The sequence below is a fragment of the Pempheris klunzingeri genome, chromosome 4 (assembly GCF_042242105.1).
Source record: "Pempheris klunzingeri isolate RE-2024b chromosome 4, fPemKlu1.hap1, whole genome shotgun sequence".
Taxonomy (NCBI): domain Eukaryota; kingdom Metazoa; phylum Chordata; class Actinopteri; order Acropomatiformes; family Pempheridae; genus Pempheris; species Pempheris klunzingeri.
The window spans coordinates 5692037-5710946 of NC_092015.1; the positions used below are offsets into that span (position 1 = coordinate 5692037).

Here is an 18910-nt window from a genome sequence, read left to right on the forward strand (position 1 = left end):
GGTAGCATTAACTTGATGGAACAATGTTTTGTTTTTAGATCAGAGAACATGAACAATTTTTTTTTTTTATTATTTTGTGTGAGAAACCTCTTTTTAGTTTTGATTTTACTGATCAATAAATCATGTGTTGATGGATTTTAAGATGGATAAACAGTGTTGGTGAGAACAATGCAACTAAAATGAGTGGTACACTACAGTGCTTGTATTGCACGGCTACAGAGTTTTCATTTTGATGCAATGACGCATTTTCACACGAACCTGATCTTATGCTTACCTAGTGTGTAATTGTCAGAGCATATTAGCTGTTGACTGTCATTGTAGCAGTAGAACTAATCACACAAGTTAAAGGATTTTGTATTTAGAGTTTTCTAAATGCACATGAAATGAATTTATATTCAGTAATGATCTGTTTTTGATAGATATGTGCATGTGTTTTAGAACAATAAATTCTGTTACATTATATCTCGCTTCATATGATACTTTGAAATTGGCCTGAAATAAAGTATATACTTTGTGGTAATATTTTTCCTGTGTGGTCATGTTCATTGTGTGCATTTTCAAAAATAAATTCTAAATATACATAAAAGGTATTGTTATCTGTTCTCTACCCTGAATCAGAGACGGCTCTACTGGCCAAGTCTGTGTACACGTACAAAGAAATCGGACTGATTTTAAGTTGCTCTCAGTGTACTTACCCAGAACTATTTACAGGAAGATGGAATTAGACATACAGCTCAAAACAAGGACAAAAAAGATAGGTAAAAATAAACGTCAAGTCTTTCTGTTAATCATCTACATGCGAAGGGCTAATTACGAATGAGTAATGTATTAAATATTAGCTTTTATTGTGCTCAGATATTTTGAAATTGCCTGCTCCTGTATTTTACATTAAAAGTATGGCCTTGATTCACAGTAAACACGCTGCAAATAAATAATACATATACTTGTATGTCGTCTATGAATAGATCACAGGATGACGCGGACAGAAATATATTCTATCTGCATAATTCACAATATTGGGTGATCTATGGTGCAGCATGTAGTCTTTTGTTGTGACCATCGTGACTACAGACTGGTCAAGAATATTCATTTAGTGTTTCATTTCAAAAAGGTTTTACTCAAGAAGTGTACTAGAAGTGCTCCTCGTTTGCTGCAGTTCCTTTCTATGACCACTGGAGGGCAGTAAACATGTTTCTAAGTATGCTGAGGTTAGGCCTCTGCCTTGTTCCAGTTGTAGTTATACACACAGGCATTCTTAATATATACACACATATACATATATGTGTGTGTGTGTGTGTATATATATATATACATATATATATACACACACACACACACACATATATATACACACGTATACATTATTATCATTATATTATTAGTAGTAGTAGTAGTAGTAGTAGTAGTAGTATTATAGTAAAATACTTTACACCGCCCTCTGGTGGTCACAATGTAGAGCAAAACCTCAGTCCAATAGAGCATAAAAGTTTTATTTTGGAGGACTCATTTCCACAAATAACCTCAGAGTGATCAGTTTGAGTTTTCATTTTGTTTGTCGTCGTCTTTCATTTAATTTTCTCATAATTGTCCTGGAGTTACACAGAAATAATCCGCTGTGGGCAGACCTTAATCGATCAGTAGCCTAAGCTGACGTTACTCAGTAAGAGTAAAATGTTTAGGCCCTCTAGTGGTCACAGTGAGGAACCACGAGCGCCGAGGCAGGAATAACAGATAGCAGCACTTCCGGTTGATACATTCAAAATAAAGCTGGAGTTTCGCACGTGAACACTATGCTCCGAGTGTAAACCACTCACATTTTGGAATATTTTTTGTTTTATTATATCATCAGATTTTTTTTGGTCCATTTTATTTATTAATCATTTAATTCATGTATATGTTGAATGTATTGCCTCGGCTCAGTTTGTCTGTACGGGGGTGTAAAGCCTCTACACCTGTATTGATCAACAGAAACACTCAAAGGCTAAACGTACTACATTTTCCACAAAACACACAGATGCAGTGACACACTGGCACGAGCATCGACTCATTATGGCACAAAGGCAACAATCAGTGCATCTTTGTCCTGCTCACCTGGCGGGGAGGGTTGGCTGCAGGTGCTGGAAGGAAATCACACGAGGATACAAAAACGTGCTTCCTTACTCTGGATCTGCACCACAGGCTGTACTGTGATACTGACTCTGTTTGTTATTATTATTATTATTATTACTATTATTAAAGAACCTTTTGGTCAGAGACCTCCTTCGTGCTCTTCGTGCAAACCGAATGACTAAATTCCCAATGCTACACACCTGTGTCTCTACTCAACAGCCTACTCAAGGGTGTTGTAGTTTTTTGGCACAAGTGACCTACAAAAATGGAGAACAAGGATAAAAAGAGAAAGAGAAAACCGCAGTGAAATCAGAGTATGGGTGAAGTTACTGATGTAAGCTACATTACTTCTTAATTAATTAATTACATTTAATTCAAATTAACTTCTTAATTTCAATGCCTTCATGATGACCTGGTAACACTGGTGAAAGTTATGATTAAAAAGATATACTGAAGTGACTTCACTTATTTTGATTGCTAATGTTTCATTCATTCATTCATTGTCTATCATCCTTGGCGTGGGGTAAGAGGCCTGATCACCAGTCAGTCACAAGGCAAATGTGTAATTTAGGGGAAATAAATGGAATATTTTAATAAAAATGACTTGCAGCAGCAAAATGATCTTTTTGACTTGTGGGACATTTGTGTTCACTAATTCTCTGTTAAGAAGCAGCAGGTCTTTACCACATGCACTTTCTCACAAGGACATTAGAATATAAAACTAACATCCTCTTATTACTAAACATGTGTGACGACGGCCCTGATTCAGAATCTTTTACCTGTTCATGGAGAATAATGTATGTGTTTGGGGTAAGATGATTCTATCTGAAAAGAACATCCTGCAACAACACATGCTACAGTACTTTGATGCATTTCAGTAGAAAAGAGTTATTCAGTGCAGTGTTTACAGTGCGCTCTTACTCAGCCAGACTTTCCAGATGTACTGTTTATTTGTCATCCTTTGGGAGAGCCGTTAAATTAAAGATATCAGCAGTATCATTTCTACTGTTGAAAGTTGAAACCCATGGCATTTTGCATGGAAATCGAAATTCCATAACATTCAGAACAGATTTGCAGATGTAATGTATAATTCTCTGTGTCTTTGTGGATAGTGGCTGTTCTCCATGCTGGTATTAGAGAGGATGGTAAACATTTTGTTTAAGAAGCTGATGTTTATGCACAATGACAGTTAAACCGATTCACTGCTGAATTAGTTTCTATTTTAATAATGAAACATATTTCCAGCCACATGAAAAATGCATCACTTCACAGGGCCTCCAAAAGTATGTTGACATGCGGCGACTGTCTCTCCTGATTTGCACCAAATTCTCAGTTACAAGTACTATAATATGAGGCTGTATGTTATTTCTTTATAAAGTGCAGCACCAGGATTCAGCAGTGATATTCTGAACCTGCCGTGTGTGGTTTTTAATGTGGTAATTACAAACGTGTATGGATGTTTGACCCAACTCTTAGCTTTGTCTTTTTTCTTCCAACCAAATACCGTGAAAGAATATCCACAGAATACTTAGGCAAAAGAGACAAGAAATGTAAACACCTTTGGTGATATTGAAACTCCAGTCAGTGACGAACAGCTGATAATATCGCAACTAAATCTCCATATTAACAAGAAAGTAACGTCAGTACCTCGAGCATCGCTCCTAATGAACACATTTATAAGTAGAATGTGTTCTTTGCAGTAAGTTTTTAGTGAGATATTAGAATAAACATACTCCTGCAACTAGCTCTAAACAATTAAGACATTTTAAAACCACTAACTTACAAATGAAATGCAGCCAAATGTCACTAATTGCATCCAGCTCAAAGTATACATTTCATTTTTTGTAAAAATCTGGTCATTATAAAGTAATAAGGGCCTTACTGCAGAGGCTACACGTCTGGATTTGGAAGATTAAATCATGCTAATACCATTTAATAATACAGTATAAACCACAGAGCAGACATTTTTATTTTTATGTGTTCAGTCTTGAACACATCTCTTGAAGACCAAAGGATCTGTTAAAGAAAAACAAAAATAACAGTTTTTATTTATTGATTTATTCAAATCAATTTCATTAATTACATGTATTATAAGGTCTCATTACTATCCCAATAATTATTAAATATCACATGAAAAAAAAACAAAAACTAATGGTTACATTATTTGAATTGCATGAAAAACTACCACAGATGAAAAAAGCTTGAACAGTAAGTAAGAAAACATCTTTTGCGGCAAGATTCTCTGTGTGTACGGCAGCAAAGCTTCTGCAGGTAAATACCATATCATGCTAAATAGTGGATGCAGATGCAGAAACTTAACTCGGAATACCAAGACGAACTTGAAAGCAACACAGCAATGTTTTCTTTTCACAGTGTGAATTTGGTATTTCATCCTATATGACGGCACTACAGCATGAGTATGACAAACAGACCACAAAAACAGTGACTGCAAAGAAAAGCAGTGTCTTGGCCAATACACCAGGAATAAAATATGCCGAGTACTAAGGACAGAACACAAATTCCTTTCACAGTAAATACAATACAAAACAATACAGTATACTTGGATAACAAATAATATGAGTTTATAAAATTCCATTTAAACATTACTTAAAAATGTTACCCCTCACATTTTACATCCATATCCTCTATGATTTGAGCTGCGGGTCAATTTTTAGCAATCTGTGACCCAAATTCACGAGTGACTGCCCAGAATCTCATCCAAATTTATATCTTTCATCCAATCATCATTCCCAGAGCCAGACTTGAGCAGAGAGTCTATGAAGTCTGAGTCTGTGTTGATCCCTGGAACTGTGTTGTCTCCCTCGGGGAGGAAGTCAAAGGTCAGACGGTTGGCCCGGTTATTCTGGTAGCTGCTAGAGCTCGGACTGGCCTCTGCAAAGCTGCCTGCTGGTACCCTCTGTTCAGGAGAGGCCTGGTTCAGATTTCCCACTGCTGATGGAGATCCCATCATCGGCTGGCTCGGTCTCGGGCCCGTGTCTCTTATTGAAGGGTTAAGAGGGAGCATCCCGATGTCTGGTGCTACTTGGTTGGGAGGGCCAATGTGCCTCTGTTGGTACGCATGGTTTGGCATTTCCAGCTGTGCAGCCTGAGACTGTAGTGGATTGGGTAGCCGCCTAACACTGAGTCCAGTTGTCACTTGCTTATTGGCTGAGCCCCAGCCCATGTTGACATTTTTCATCAAGCCTCCGAGACCCTGTCCGGGTACCCCTGAGGAATGCAGGTCAGCTGTCGTCCTCGGGTGCTGTACACCTGCTACATTGTTCATCCCGAAAGAATTTCCATGCGCGTTTGGCCCCAGGAACCTGACTTTATTCTGATTTAGTCCGAGTCGATTCTGATTATGCTGCTGGAACTGGCCGATGCAAGAGCTCGGATGACAGTCGGCCCCGATGCCAAATCTATGGTCGGACGGCGAAGGACTCATCTTTGAACCAGAGCCACTTGGGTGGTGACAAGACATGGACTGTAGGTCATTCTCGGGGCCATTGCTGGAAGACTGGGAAGAGCTCTGACCTAAAGAGAATACGAGGAAAAAACTGATTACAATTGAGGTCATTTCTCAGCATTTAAAAGCATTTCTGGCTCATGACAAATGTCGAGCACCTGTGAAGAGGTTTCCTTGCTGAACTCCCACCATAGTTCTAGACTGCTTGTAATCAGGGGGCGGTCTTGTGAGATGACGACTGAACTGATCATGTGCATTGTCTTTGTCCTGAAAAAGGAAAGACAAAGTTCTGAACACTGTATGTACGGGATTGAGCAGTCCCGCCACATTTTCAACAAGTCTGAACTGCTGTGTGACGTCGCTTACCGAATTGCTGACGGTGAGCTGCTGTTGGTTCAGCTGTCTCTGCATGCCCTGGGGTTTGGCCAGGCCTTTCTGCTGGTTGTTGGGTGCTGGGGGCCGCGGCTGCGACTGGGCTGACATGACTCCTAAGGCTCCATTGGTGGGCAGCCTCGGACCTGGAGGAACACCCTTAAGAAGAGGAGACACGTGATGGTTCTACATTAGTGTCAGTGGTACTGCTTTTCAATTTTTAAACATGTCTTTTTGCCTCTTTCCTGCTAAGTGCCTGGAGGTTGGAGCGAAGTGCTGTGGAGGCAGTTGTAGAAAAACACAAAACTGAGACAATGCAATAATAGGACTTTGCCACTAGAGGGCGATACTCTACAAAACATCATGGATCTGTTTCAAAGATGCTATTCAACCTCCAGAATGTGGTCAAGGCTACTCCCTCTGCAGATGAAAAAGGGAGACTTGGAGAGAGGCTTTTTTTGGAAGGGGGAGTGCGAGCCCTCCTCAAGGCCTGCTTCTCCCTTGATAATTGTGTCTAAAGGGAGTGGAAAGAATCCCTGAGACAGCAGGAAATGTGTGCCAATGGGGAGTTAAGCGCCAGCACCATGACTACCTCCATTTAATAAGCCCTCCTTTACTGATCACTGTGTTGTGTTTGGCAAGAAGACATTCCATCCACAAGAAACCCATTTGGCTCCTGATACTATCACAGTGATTAAAATGTTGTAGTCGGCAGCACTCAAATGAAACTGAGATATCCAAACTAGCTTTTGTTTTAAGTCCTGTCCATGCTTTTGCAGATAAGCTTTCACCATGATGGCTTTTTGAGATGTTATATGTCCTTATAGTGCATATTTTTTAGCCTCTCAGGCAGCTGTGCAGACCGTCCAAGCGCTCCAAGTGAAATCTGTCTTTGTTGTGGACACAAGGACACTCTCACTACGCTCAAGCCTCAACCAATTGCAAGCATTTGTCATGAAAGAGGTTAATGTGCACCAAATCCAAGTCAACATGCACTGTGTATACAATGTCAGTCGTTGTGTTGACTTAAAATGTTTCCCAGGGTGAAATGGATTAGAAATCCAACAGTGCATTTAGCAGAAGCTATTACTTAAAGGACAGATTTCTTTGCAGAAGATGAAACTCTACAGGGTGGTGACTTTGTGGTCCCTGTCCCTGAGAGAAGTTAAAAAAAGAGAAGGAAGTATGTTTATATATAGGTGTGTGTTTGTGAATGATAATGAATGGGGCTGAAATTTGGAGAACTAACAAGACAAGACCAGAGAATCGGGGAAGTTGAAACTCCTCGGGAGTCGCAAGCCATTTCACAAGCTAATATTCGCCTTCTCTGCCTGAGTTCAACCCACACAGCAAACCAAGCATGGCAATGAGGTTAGACAGGGACTAAAACATCAAAACAGTGGTTTCTCCTGTTACTCTAGAAAGCAGAGTCACTGGCTTTGATTCACTGTATCCAGTTATCGAGACTGTGAGAAATTGTGACCATCACAGACATTTTCCCTGCAGAGGTACACCGGAGAGGGTTTGTTCCATCTTTGTTGTAAGAAAAACCCAATGAGGGGTGTTTTAGCATGTACAACTGAATAATCCTCTCTGTCATCCTGATGTGTCATAAAGCTGTTTTCCATGTTTTTCCCCGCTCTCATTCTTCACAAGCTTGTTGTAAATGAATACCACATGTGGCTCAGGCCTCAGAAGGAGCGGAGTGATTTAGTCTCCCATCCTGCGGCAGTGCAGGCAGCTGACAGTGATCCAGGCCCAGCCTTGCCGGCTCTCACACTGCACTTCCTCCAGTCTGGACTCATGACGCTGTCCCTGGGGAGCGCCTCGGCATCTGGACTTGGCTGCAGCTCCCTTTCCCAGAAAACAAGCACTCCCTTTACAGCACTGACCTGGTAGGCTTAATCCCTGTGGCCCTGCTCTTATCCTAACTGAGGGATGTGGTGCCAAACAATCGTCAACAAACAAGCAAGCAAGCAAATCATTATCTTAAGTTGCAGATGTAATTTGGGTTTTTGCATTTTCAAGAAGGAGAGGACTCTGCAAAGGCAAAGTAGCTCTCATGTAGTATTTAAATGGAAATCTGTATTAGCTGAAGCTAATCACTTGGATGATAAAATTGCTGCCAAACGTCTGTCTTGATTTACCAGTGTTGTCTTATGCTGAGCAGAAGAATAAGTCACTCTGGATAAGATGATCTGCCAAATGTAATTCTGAATGGAAATGCTGAGATATAATTAAAAATGTCATTGAAAGTACATAAAACATGCATTAGTGAGCCACTATAAAGGGACTGAAAGTCAGATACACACAATGGTGAGACTTTTTGTGACTTAACTAGATGAGAATCATTACATGCTTAAAATTATTTCACTAAAATAGCCCAAATGAAAAAAAAAAAAAAAAACACATTTATATCCAGTATTTCCTTAAAATAGTCCCATCGCACCTGTAAGGTTGCTTACATGGCATTTAGTTACCAGATAATTACAAATCAATTTTATTTCACACATTGTAAATAGCAAAAGACCTGCATTCACTTTATTACACCACCTTTTGCTATTTACACCGTCATGGAACCCAAAAAAGATGTTTTCCCCTTTCTTTAGCTTAAACACACAACACAGCTACACTACTGATGTGACTAGCAACACTAAATTTTGTCCTTGAAATAGCATTGCCCACCAACCACAGCAACTCAGGTTTCATAATGCATTAGTGTCCTCTGCTGCATGCTGCCAGAGAATGTATTCATACTTTAAGCCAGTAAGGTATTTTTTGTGTGTGACCTCAGAGAGTTACAGAGTTTGGGATTTGAATTTTGACATGTTTGACTCAGCAACCGACTATCAGACTGTAAGAAGATTCAAACAAGCACCAAAGCTCACATCTCCGGCTGTTTTAAAAAAGGTCTTCATCTTCACTCAGTGGGAGGAAGCCTAGTGCCAGTTGCTAGTGTTACACAGGGGATCAGGGCACTCTTTCAGGACCTTTATTTCTCTGGCATTACTAATTCAATTCACTGTGGGAAGAGACTCCACTCTTTTCTCCTCTCTGTGAGCTGTCCCTTCCTCATTAGCTGGACTTTTAACCCTGTCCATGCTGACTGCAAAAAAAAAAAAAGACGAACCATTATCAGCCTTTTTTAAACACTTACTCTAAAATTATTCAGGTTTTCCTACGCTATCATATCCCCAGCTTCATGTTTGCATATTTCAAACAAACAGCATATTAAAACACAATGTCCTTGGGAAAGATGCCTCATTGAGCACAGCCTCAAGTCCGGAAGACCAGAGGTCTTTTACTTTCAGTAGCTATGGCCTTTGGAAAAGTTTGCTTTTTAAATTATTTATCAAAATCCATTTGAGGCTTTTTCATTATTTGATATCCAGCTCTTAAAAGTCTCTCATTTTTATTGCTTATAATATGTTTTAATTGTGCTACATTAAGTTTAGAAGCGCAGAAATATTATTACAGATTACCACTACAGCTGACACTAATCCAAATAATATTGTTAATGCTAATTCTGACATAGCCAGTACTTTTACCTTTGATAACAATAATAACACTAATTAATTTACTGTGTATACAGAACATGTCTGACACACTGTGAAATCAGGTCATTTGGTGCAAGATAGTGTATATTTAATTCATACAGTATATATAAGTGAATATATTATATATATATATATTTTAAACAGGCTTTTAAAAGGAAGTTTAAAGACACCCCATGAATAGGCGCAGCCATATGTTCTGTTCAGAGTGTAATAGGCTCTCTGGTGTAGTGGTAAAACTGGTTCTGTTTTACGCATTTGTGATGATGTGCTTGTAATCCTACCTTGTTTACTTCCATGTCTGTATAACTCCCTCCCTCTCTTCCACCTCCCACCCTCTCCTCGTCACTCAAGCACTTCCCTTGATCTGTAGAGGTTATGAGAACTCTCTTGTGTGGCTCGCATTATCATTTCACACAAAGACAGCTACAGATACTGTTAGTGCAAAAATGAAAGAGGGGACGGTCTAAATCTCCCCAATCATAACAAATCAGTGATTCAACCTCCGGCACCAGGCTAAGCAGATTACTGTCATTTTCCACCACTTGTCCCTTGTAGCTAACAACCTCCAATTAGCAAATCCCGCTGTGCATATCTGTGCCCTGACGGGGAGCCACCATGACAAGCAGAGAAATTAGAAGTCCTGCATGTTAATCTACCATGCTCTGGCAATCTGTGTCATCGTCAAAACACTTTCAGGGAAAATACATATTCAAGGGAGTCACAACCGCAAAGGCACAGACAGCAGCTAGAACAATGACAATAAAGTCCCAAAACAAACAGCGCTGCATTGTTGCCGTTTCAGACAGCAGGTTGGCTGCTGTGAGCAAACCGATTGATGAGGAAGACTAAAGGGAGACAGTTTGACTGCTCATGTTACTAAATCATGTTATTACACCTTCAGCAGAAAAACCATTTACCTTTTATATACAGCGTTATAAAAGAACACATGCCAGACATTCAACATCTGTTGAAAAATGCTTAAAATCATGCAAGAAATGAAACATTTAGTTTAACTCTCAGGAAACGTTGTACTTTGAGCGTCTAACTCTACAGGGTACACTGCTTGTAATGAGTCACAATGGTATATTTATGTCATGGCACTTTATGATGACGCTATAGATTATGGTTATTGCCATTAGCTAAACACAAACCTCATTTTTTCATTGCATTAGCTGTGTTGTATGTTAGCAATCACATATGATATCATACTGTTGGCACACTTTGTTACATGAAAATGTCATTGAGCTGACTCACACATGATGGTTAAAGATATTGTAAACACAATTTGGTGATTTTAATGTTTATATTATAGTTGGGTTCCATGCTCCTCTAAATGTATTGTGCCTGGATACGGTCAAAACTGCAAAGCCATCAAGATAATATTGTTCCAATAACTGATATGTTTGGAGATACAAGGTTTTCTCCTAAGAGCAATCATTCGTGAGGGAATTTTGGATAGAGCCCTTACCTGTCGCTGTTGTGATAGTTTGAACGGCAGCCCCGTGGGAACAGACTTGGGTTGCAGACACAGAGCCCCCGTTGTGGAGATCTGTTGGTTCTGGAAGTGGAGAGCTGAATGTGGCTGATTCTGGACGGTCGATGGTGGCCGTTGCTGCTGGGCTGGAGTCTTGTTCACTGAGCTTGCCATGATAGGCATCGGCTGGCTGGTAGAACTGGATGCTTTGGGGCTGAAGTGTAACGTGGGCTTGGTGCTGAGAACCTTCATGTCCAAATGATGGGAGCCATTGTGGCCATTTGACTTGAAGAGGCAGTTGTTGATCCCTTTACTCTGGGAGCCAATCCTCTGTTGGCTAAGGGCAGCCGGGCTAGAGACCTTGTCCTGGGGGAAGGCGCTGGTGGAGGAGTGGGTGCTCATGGCAGGAGTCCAGCTGGTCAGTCCCGCAGGTGGTGTTTGGTGATGGTGATGCAGCAAAGAGCTTGGCTGCTGCTGGTTTGCTGCCATCTGCTTCAGCTGTTCTGCGTGGGATATTTCTGGCCAGCAGGGCATGGCTCTGGGCTGCCCCGCCTGAGCGGTAGCTTTCTGCGACGTGGTAGTTGAAGAGGTGCTGGTCAACGTGAAAGAGGGTCCTGCTGAGGCTGGTCGAAGCTGTGGCGAGCCTCCATGAACCTGGCCAAAATCTGGAGAGTGCTCCATCTTTATCGGCCTCTCCATTGGGGTACACAGGCTGGCAGCTGCTCCTGCAGAGCTGGGCCGACCTAGATCCAAACCGAATGCATCATCCTGCTTCAGCATCTTCTCAAATTCCAGGTCATTCAGCGTCGGCACCGTCTTTGTCAGTTCATCAAAAAGGTCCTGGAGCTCTGGGTCAATCTGACCACCAGCTTCATCTTTGAAGTCAAAAATCATCTCTGCGTTTGACTGACCACAAGACTGGACCTCAGTTGGCTCTTTTTTCATCTCTTTCAGGGTCATGTTGAATATGTCTGAGCCCACTCCATGGGGCATCATGTAGTTCTTCCTCTGCATGCCCATGATTGAGGACCCTTGCACAGGATGAGACTGGGGTAAGTTATGGTGGCAGGGGCCATGTCCCAGCCCACCGGTATCCACACGGACACGCTTAAAGTCTGTTTCAGAGAAACCACAGGGGAGCCCATTCTGCTTTGTTCCGTGTCCTGGTGCATGTCCCTCGATCTTCCTTCTCAAAGATCCCTGAAGCTGCAAAACACAAAAGAATGGAATTTAAAAACACACTTAGAAAGAAAATACTCCAATTTGGTACCTTCAGTTCACCTTCATTTCATTCATTTATTATTTACCAAACAAGTGGTTTTCAAAAACGACCTCCACGTAAGTTTTAATTTCAATAGAAGACAACCCTACAGAAAACATTTTCATGACAAGACTTGAATTGTTCCACTTGATTCAAAAGCTGTCTTGAGACCCAATTTAAATCATGGTGATAGTTCTGAGTATGGGTGCATTAATTTCTACATCCAGCTCAAAGTATCACCATGTAAATTAATCCAATTTCACAATTTGCTCCAAGGCCTGTAGATGCTGTACACTTGACCAACTTGTGAAATTTAGGAAGATTACTTTTATTAAGAGTGTTTCCATCCAGTAGAACAACTTTGGTTTTACAACAGTAATGATGCTTTCAATGCTTTACTTTGGCATAAATCACATAGGGTCAAATCATTTTGTAAGATCAAGCAGATACATTCAGCTAACACATACAACACTTTGATATATATATATTTTTTTTTCAGTCACTTGAAATGCATGGACAAGGCAAACGCTGCTGCAGCATTTAGAAAAATGTTTTGATATAATGTAGTTTGAGCACAGTGGATGGGCTAGGAAGATAGCAACGAATCTGATACAGTTGACGGACCACAGAGAGAAGAATAGGGTCTTTGTTTCCCTCATTTGCATACATTATATTTTCTTCCATTGTGCTTCGTTAAATAGGCGAGTTTCTCCTTTGTGGCTGAGATTCTGTTTAACAGGCTGGTGCAGATATCTGACTTCCCTTTGTCCCATCTTGCCGTCTTCATTTAAGGTAATAAGCACATAGTCATGACTCACAACTCCGTAACACTCTGACAAAATGTGCATCTTATCATAGCCAAAGCTGGATTATTTATATTTTCAGGAGCAGATATCGTCATGTCGACAAAATAATGGTGTTTCTTCCCTCTCATGAACTTACGAGTCATCAACAACAATCGGAGACAGAAATCATCTATCCAGTGATAATTTCAGCCACACTGCTGTATACACATGAAAATGACTGATTATCTGACCATCTTTTAATGTGGTGCCTGTGTGGAAACAAAATGGCTCTGATTGTACACCAACCTGAGCACAGGAGAAGAGTACCAGTGTGCTGCATATTTTACTGTGGGAACAAATTTGAGTCATTTCCACCTGCTGGCACACATTACATTAAGATGATTCATAGCCTGAGGGTTTGGAGTGAATCCTGCAGTTCACTACATTTCTACTCTGTTCATGTCTGTATTACTTCTGCTAACGCTCGTAACAATGGCTCAGAGATACATGCTCACATTTTAATCAAGGGACATATATCTCTGCGCCTCACCAAGCCTACTTTATGAAAGCTAAATAAGTGTGTGTACATTTCAACATATTGCATAGATGTGGATGGGTGATGATGGGGGGGGGGGGGGGGGGGGGGGAGATCATACCAGTGGCTTTGCATTTAGCCTAGTAAGTAGAAACTGTTATACACACATTAGCACAGGCCAAAAGCATGATTGCAAATACAGATTGATTTCAAGGTAACCATTACATTTATCTTTGTACTGTAGGAAAATCTACATGCAAATACTTGAAGCTTGCCTGAGCTCCATGACAACAACCAGAGTGAAGGCAGAAAAAAAAAAAAAAAATCCATCACGTTCAACCAAACACAAAAAGAGAGCTGGGGTGTATGTGACTAATGTGACAGTTAAGCAGGAGTGAGCAGTTGTCAACAATATGTAGCCTTTATGTCGTACTGCAGCTGGAGGAAGGACCTTGCTTCAAAACTCTGGGGATCTGCAAATGCACCATCAGCGTGCCATCTGAAAATGTAAAAATATTCACCGTCTTACAAGCGAAGTCTTGATAAGTTAAGACTTACTGTGTGTTGTGAAAAGTATCCCATTAACTTGTCGATTTCTGGCGTTAAGATGTTTTTGGTGGAAGTGTTACTCAAATCACATAAAAGGTCAGAATGTCACTGAATGCACCAACAGTGATTTTTCAAAACAGTTCCTGTTCTAAACTAGATTATAACACGGAGAAAATTCAATTCTAACAAACTGAAAGGAGGTGACAAATGGTTCACAATTATGTATGAACTTCCTCAAGGTTTTGAGGAATCAAATACTAACATGAATGGAAATAAATGGTGAACAAGAAAAGATTATAAAACTATTAGCAGCTTTAAATTCATAGTTAACTATAAGTAAAATGCACAATATTTGTTTTCAATAGGACAAAACAAATGTAGGATGGTCCTTTAAGTGTAGAGTAGCCTTCACCCTATAGTATTTTTAAGTATTTTTAAACATCATAATAGCTCAGTTAACCTTTCGTATAGAACATTTTAAGTAGAAAATGCAATGCTTGCAACAGAATAGCAACTACTGTCTTGAAGTTAAATATACTTTGCCACAAAAGTAAACGTCAGTAGAAAAGTTCTTAACGGAGACTAGAGAGAGAAAGAGAAAGACGTCAGATGATGTAATGACAGTCTAGCTGGATGATGCCAACTTCATACACAGACACATACAATTTTAACTTGGGAATGTTCCATAAGTTCATCAACAGTATGTCTCATTCACCAGCTCTTGTTTGCCATCTTTGCTGAGATACAGACTATTAAACCTTGTGTCTCTCCACAGACTACTGGACATCTGTTTTTCTCCAAATGCAGATGAAAACAGGCCATCTAGTGTGTGCGGCTCATGCACACTTTTTCACCACTTCTTTCTGGAGAAGACAGACAGGAGTACTCCTCATGGTTCAAGGCACTGTCTGAGAGAACACATCATGAATAATGGAAAGGACAGTGGATGTGTTGCAAAAAGCCATTGTGAGACAGGGTTGCCTCACTACTGCCTCTGTGCCATTCAAGAATGGACTCAAGTCAAGAGCAGTTTTTAATACAAAATTCAAAGCTGAACCTCGTCAAAATGTTGTGCAGTCTAGAGTTTGGTTAGATACTACATTCATTTGGGTGAAAGCAAAAACTAATATTTATTTATTTTTTTACATTTCCAACAAATAAAGGACCATCCTTTTCACTCAGTGTTCAGTACTGAGAAGCAGTGGCCTCCTAGCTGGCCTGGAATCCTCAAGACAGATCTCCAAGTGATCTGAAAATAGATTTTTTGATTAACATTTAATGAGCTTAGAAGCTCTGAATCACTTTGAAAGTGACTCCTGCAGCATGAGAGACTCCAACGTATATATATTATATACTGATGATCTTAGACATAAAAGCACAACTGCTAACATTCATCTTCTGGGTCAGAGAAACGTCTTTCACCCACTGTTAATGTCTAGGTTAGCAGTGAGCAGAACATTTACATAAGGACTTTATGAATACAACAGAAGAATTTGTTTTGCTTGAAGTTAGAATCTCTAATCTAAAGTTCTCGCGGCCAAACTTCGATAAAGCATAATGTATACATTTAAGAAGGAATCACTTTTTGTGACATCCACCTAACCCATGTGCTGTAATTGTACGAAATTTCTGAGGAAATAATTTTAACGAGTCAACCAAGAAAGGATTCATTTTTGAACATAACCTTTTTTGAAGCCACTTATTGATGCCTTTTGACTGTGGCAGTGAGGAACCTGACCTTGGCCCCGTCAACAGACGCTATCTATTCCTGGGAGCTCGAGGGCTGGTAGCTCGTGTGTCAAGCTGAGCAATGTGGTGATGCTGAGCACTGTGGATGGGGCTCTGGGTGAGCCATCACAGGGACGCAACACCAGGCCTCCTGGTACCATCTGTCAGTCCAGTGGCACAGCCCTCAGAGTCATGTAGGCTTGAAGGGTATACGTTTGAAAATGTTCGAAGATTTTGTGTCTGCGTTGAGCGTGGCTCAACAAAAGATTGAGCTCGCCAGTCTTTAATCTATTCACCAGAGCCCTGAAACATGTTGCAATCCGCTCCTGTGAGACTTAGAAACCTTCCTCATTGTATTTGACATGGAAAAAACAGTCCCAAAATAAAAGAATAAATACAACTATTGTGTTCCTAGGGAGACATAATATTTATGTGGTTCTGCAGGTTGCATACTGTTGCAAGAGGGGATTTCAGCTCGTTTATTGCCAGATAAGAAACCAGAGCCCTAAGACCAGTGCCAATGATCAGATGTCATAAACAATTTAGCTATCTGCTTGCAGAATGCTGAGAAAGTGTGGAGGGCTCAGTTTAATTATAGGGTTTCTACTAGTTGTCTAAAGCTGTAAGCCGTGACACTATATCCACAGAAATTGAATAAAACTTGAAGATTTTAATTATTTAAAAAGGAAGGTGAGGAAGCTGGGGGTGAGACTGCTGCGATACAGCATGTACATTCACAAGAAAATTTATAGTGCAAGTCAAATCAGGTCAGTGTGTGCCGTCAGACTCTGCTCCGTCTTTCCTGTGAGCCGTTTTCATCTTTTTAATCATTGTTTGTTACCAAGGCATGGCTTGTTTGTATTCAACACATTTCAGGTAACAGCAAGGTGTGCACAATTTATCTGATACTATGAAACAAGAAAAAATGTTCCAGATACTAACATAACATTGACATTTTCATTTAGTTTGAGTTTCAGCTAACTGTTTTTTTTTTTTTTTGCTTTAAACCTCACATAGATTTAATTTAAAGACGTGATTTGCATACCACTAAGGATAAAGGAAATAATATAACTTCAAGGGGTGCGCCGAGGCAGCAACAAGCAATTATAACTGAACTTTTATCTAAAAAAAAATATGCCACACCAGCATAATGGTGTGCGGTTATGACAGCAGGAAATACTGAACCAGAGATTTAGCAAGCAAGGTTTAGGAGACAAGTTAGATAGCTGCCTCTTGGAAGTCTTGGCAGCTACTTTTAGCGGCAAATGAAAACCATTTTCGGAACATTTTGGTGGATAAATTAGTGACTGACAGAATGATAACATCAGTAAGCTTGATCATTTTTTACTCATAGTAAATTAAATAAAATCTAAGTTGTTTCTTAAAACAGAACACACGGAATAAGATTCATTATCAGCAAAAGCAACGTATTCAATGTGTTTTACTGGGCATGTGCTGCACGGTTGCACAGGGATGTAAGCATAGGTTCATGGTGTGCTTCCCTAATCAGGCTGGCGCGTGTTGGGACGAAGCAGCACACTGCAGAGGTGGGCTACTTTTGGCTCATCAGCACTTTGCATCCCCACACTTCCTGACACAGTTGTATTAGATTGAGGCTGCCCTCCAGAGAGCAGGCAGGAGAGAAGGATGAGCAGCAGCAGCGGCAGCAGGAAGAAAAAAAGAAAAAGGGAGGCAGCTTTGTGGCAGCCTCTGGGAAATGGGAAGAGATGATAAGAGCTCCTTTGAAGAGAAATCATCCATTATGTTTACTGAAGGCAGATTTTTACAGTTAATGTAGCTCAGTTCCAACATTCCATGGAGAAACTTGGTATTTTAATAAAAGGCATCTTGCACACACAAAAAAAATATCCTGTTGGAGACACTTCCTATTCAAATATCACATCTCCAATATCCAAATGTACAGATTAAAAGCCAGCATTACAATCAGTCCTTGCTTTGGCATAGCCTTTGTTCAGAACCAAGAAGATGAGCTTAATGTGATATCCCTGAGGCTAAAGGAGACAGGAGCTCTGAAAATATTCACGAACCTCATGGAAGAAATTGGAGAATTGTGGGGCTCCTTAAAAGTAACAACCGATAGAGGTATCTCTGCAGCCACTGGTACATCCATTACATGATGAGAGTCCTGAACCGAGGCTAAGTGGAGAAAGTAGTAGTAGTAGAAATCACTCAAGCTGGTTTTTATACAAATGTATTTATTTGTAGACATTAATTATCTAAAACATTCATATTCTTTACCTGGCCAGGTAGTCTGAATGGTCAATTGCGCATAACATTCATTGAGTAAGTTCTCCTGTCAGGTACAATGACGGAGACTTCAAAAGCTGAGGTTCCTGGCCCTCAGATTCCCAGGATAGCAGTGAAGTGATCCTGAGAACAAATATGGGGCGTGTGAGTGTGTGTGGGAGGGGGTGGGCAGACTCTGTCAAGGCATCACCGCAGCACCAGCTAGGCCACGCCACTGCAGACGTACGTACCATAGGTCACCAACATCGCAGTGACAAGCCGTCACATCACATCACCCATGGCCATGTGGCTCACAGAGCTCCTGACACTGCTGTCGCCTCTCATCTACATGTCATTCTTAACCACAGAGACATTTACTGAGAAGGACTGAGGGCTCCCCATACTCAATGCAATTCTGCAGCACACATCACTGTAGCTTCCAGAGTAAGAGATCCCTTCAATAAATGATTTAAAGTGGGAAACTGCAAGATAAATGGTCTGTATTTGTATAGCGCCTTTCTAGTCATTTCAACTTCTCAAAGCGCTTTTACATTATATCCTCATTCATCCATTCGCACGTCATTCATTCAGGAGGAATCTAAGTTGGAGGAGACTCTTCTTTCACACGCATTCACACACTGAAGCCATGCTTCAGGAGCAAGTTGGGGTTCAGTGTCTTGCCCAAGGAGCCGGGGATCGAACCGCGACCTTCCGATTGATGGACGACCCACTCTACCTATGAGCCACATGTGTTTCATATCACTGGTCATAATACACTGAGCAAACTGGAAAAGAAAAAAATATTTCCAGGTTTAACCGCCACATCC

The 18910-nt window shown here is 40.6% G+C and overlaps 1 protein-coding gene across 1 annotated transcript in view; it reads right to left on the reverse strand.

Moving 5' to 3' along the window:
- Positions 1–4148: 4148 nt before the first annotated feature.
- maml2 (mastermind like transcriptional coactivator 2) overlaps positions 4149–18910 on the reverse strand; it is a 34129-nt gene continuing 19367 nt past the window's right edge. Inside the window, exons 2-5 of the mRNA XM_070829929.1 lie at positions 10973–12184; positions 5942–6106; positions 5734–5842; positions 4149–5643 (exon numbers count right to left, since the gene is read on the reverse strand). Of these exons, the coding sequence (XP_070686030.1) occupies positions 4802–5643; positions 5734–5842; positions 5942–6106; positions 10973–12184 (2328 nt within the window). The 3' untranslated portion in view covers positions 4149–4801. The remainder of the gene's footprint in view (positions 5644–5733; positions 5843–5941; positions 6107–10972; positions 12185–18910) is intronic.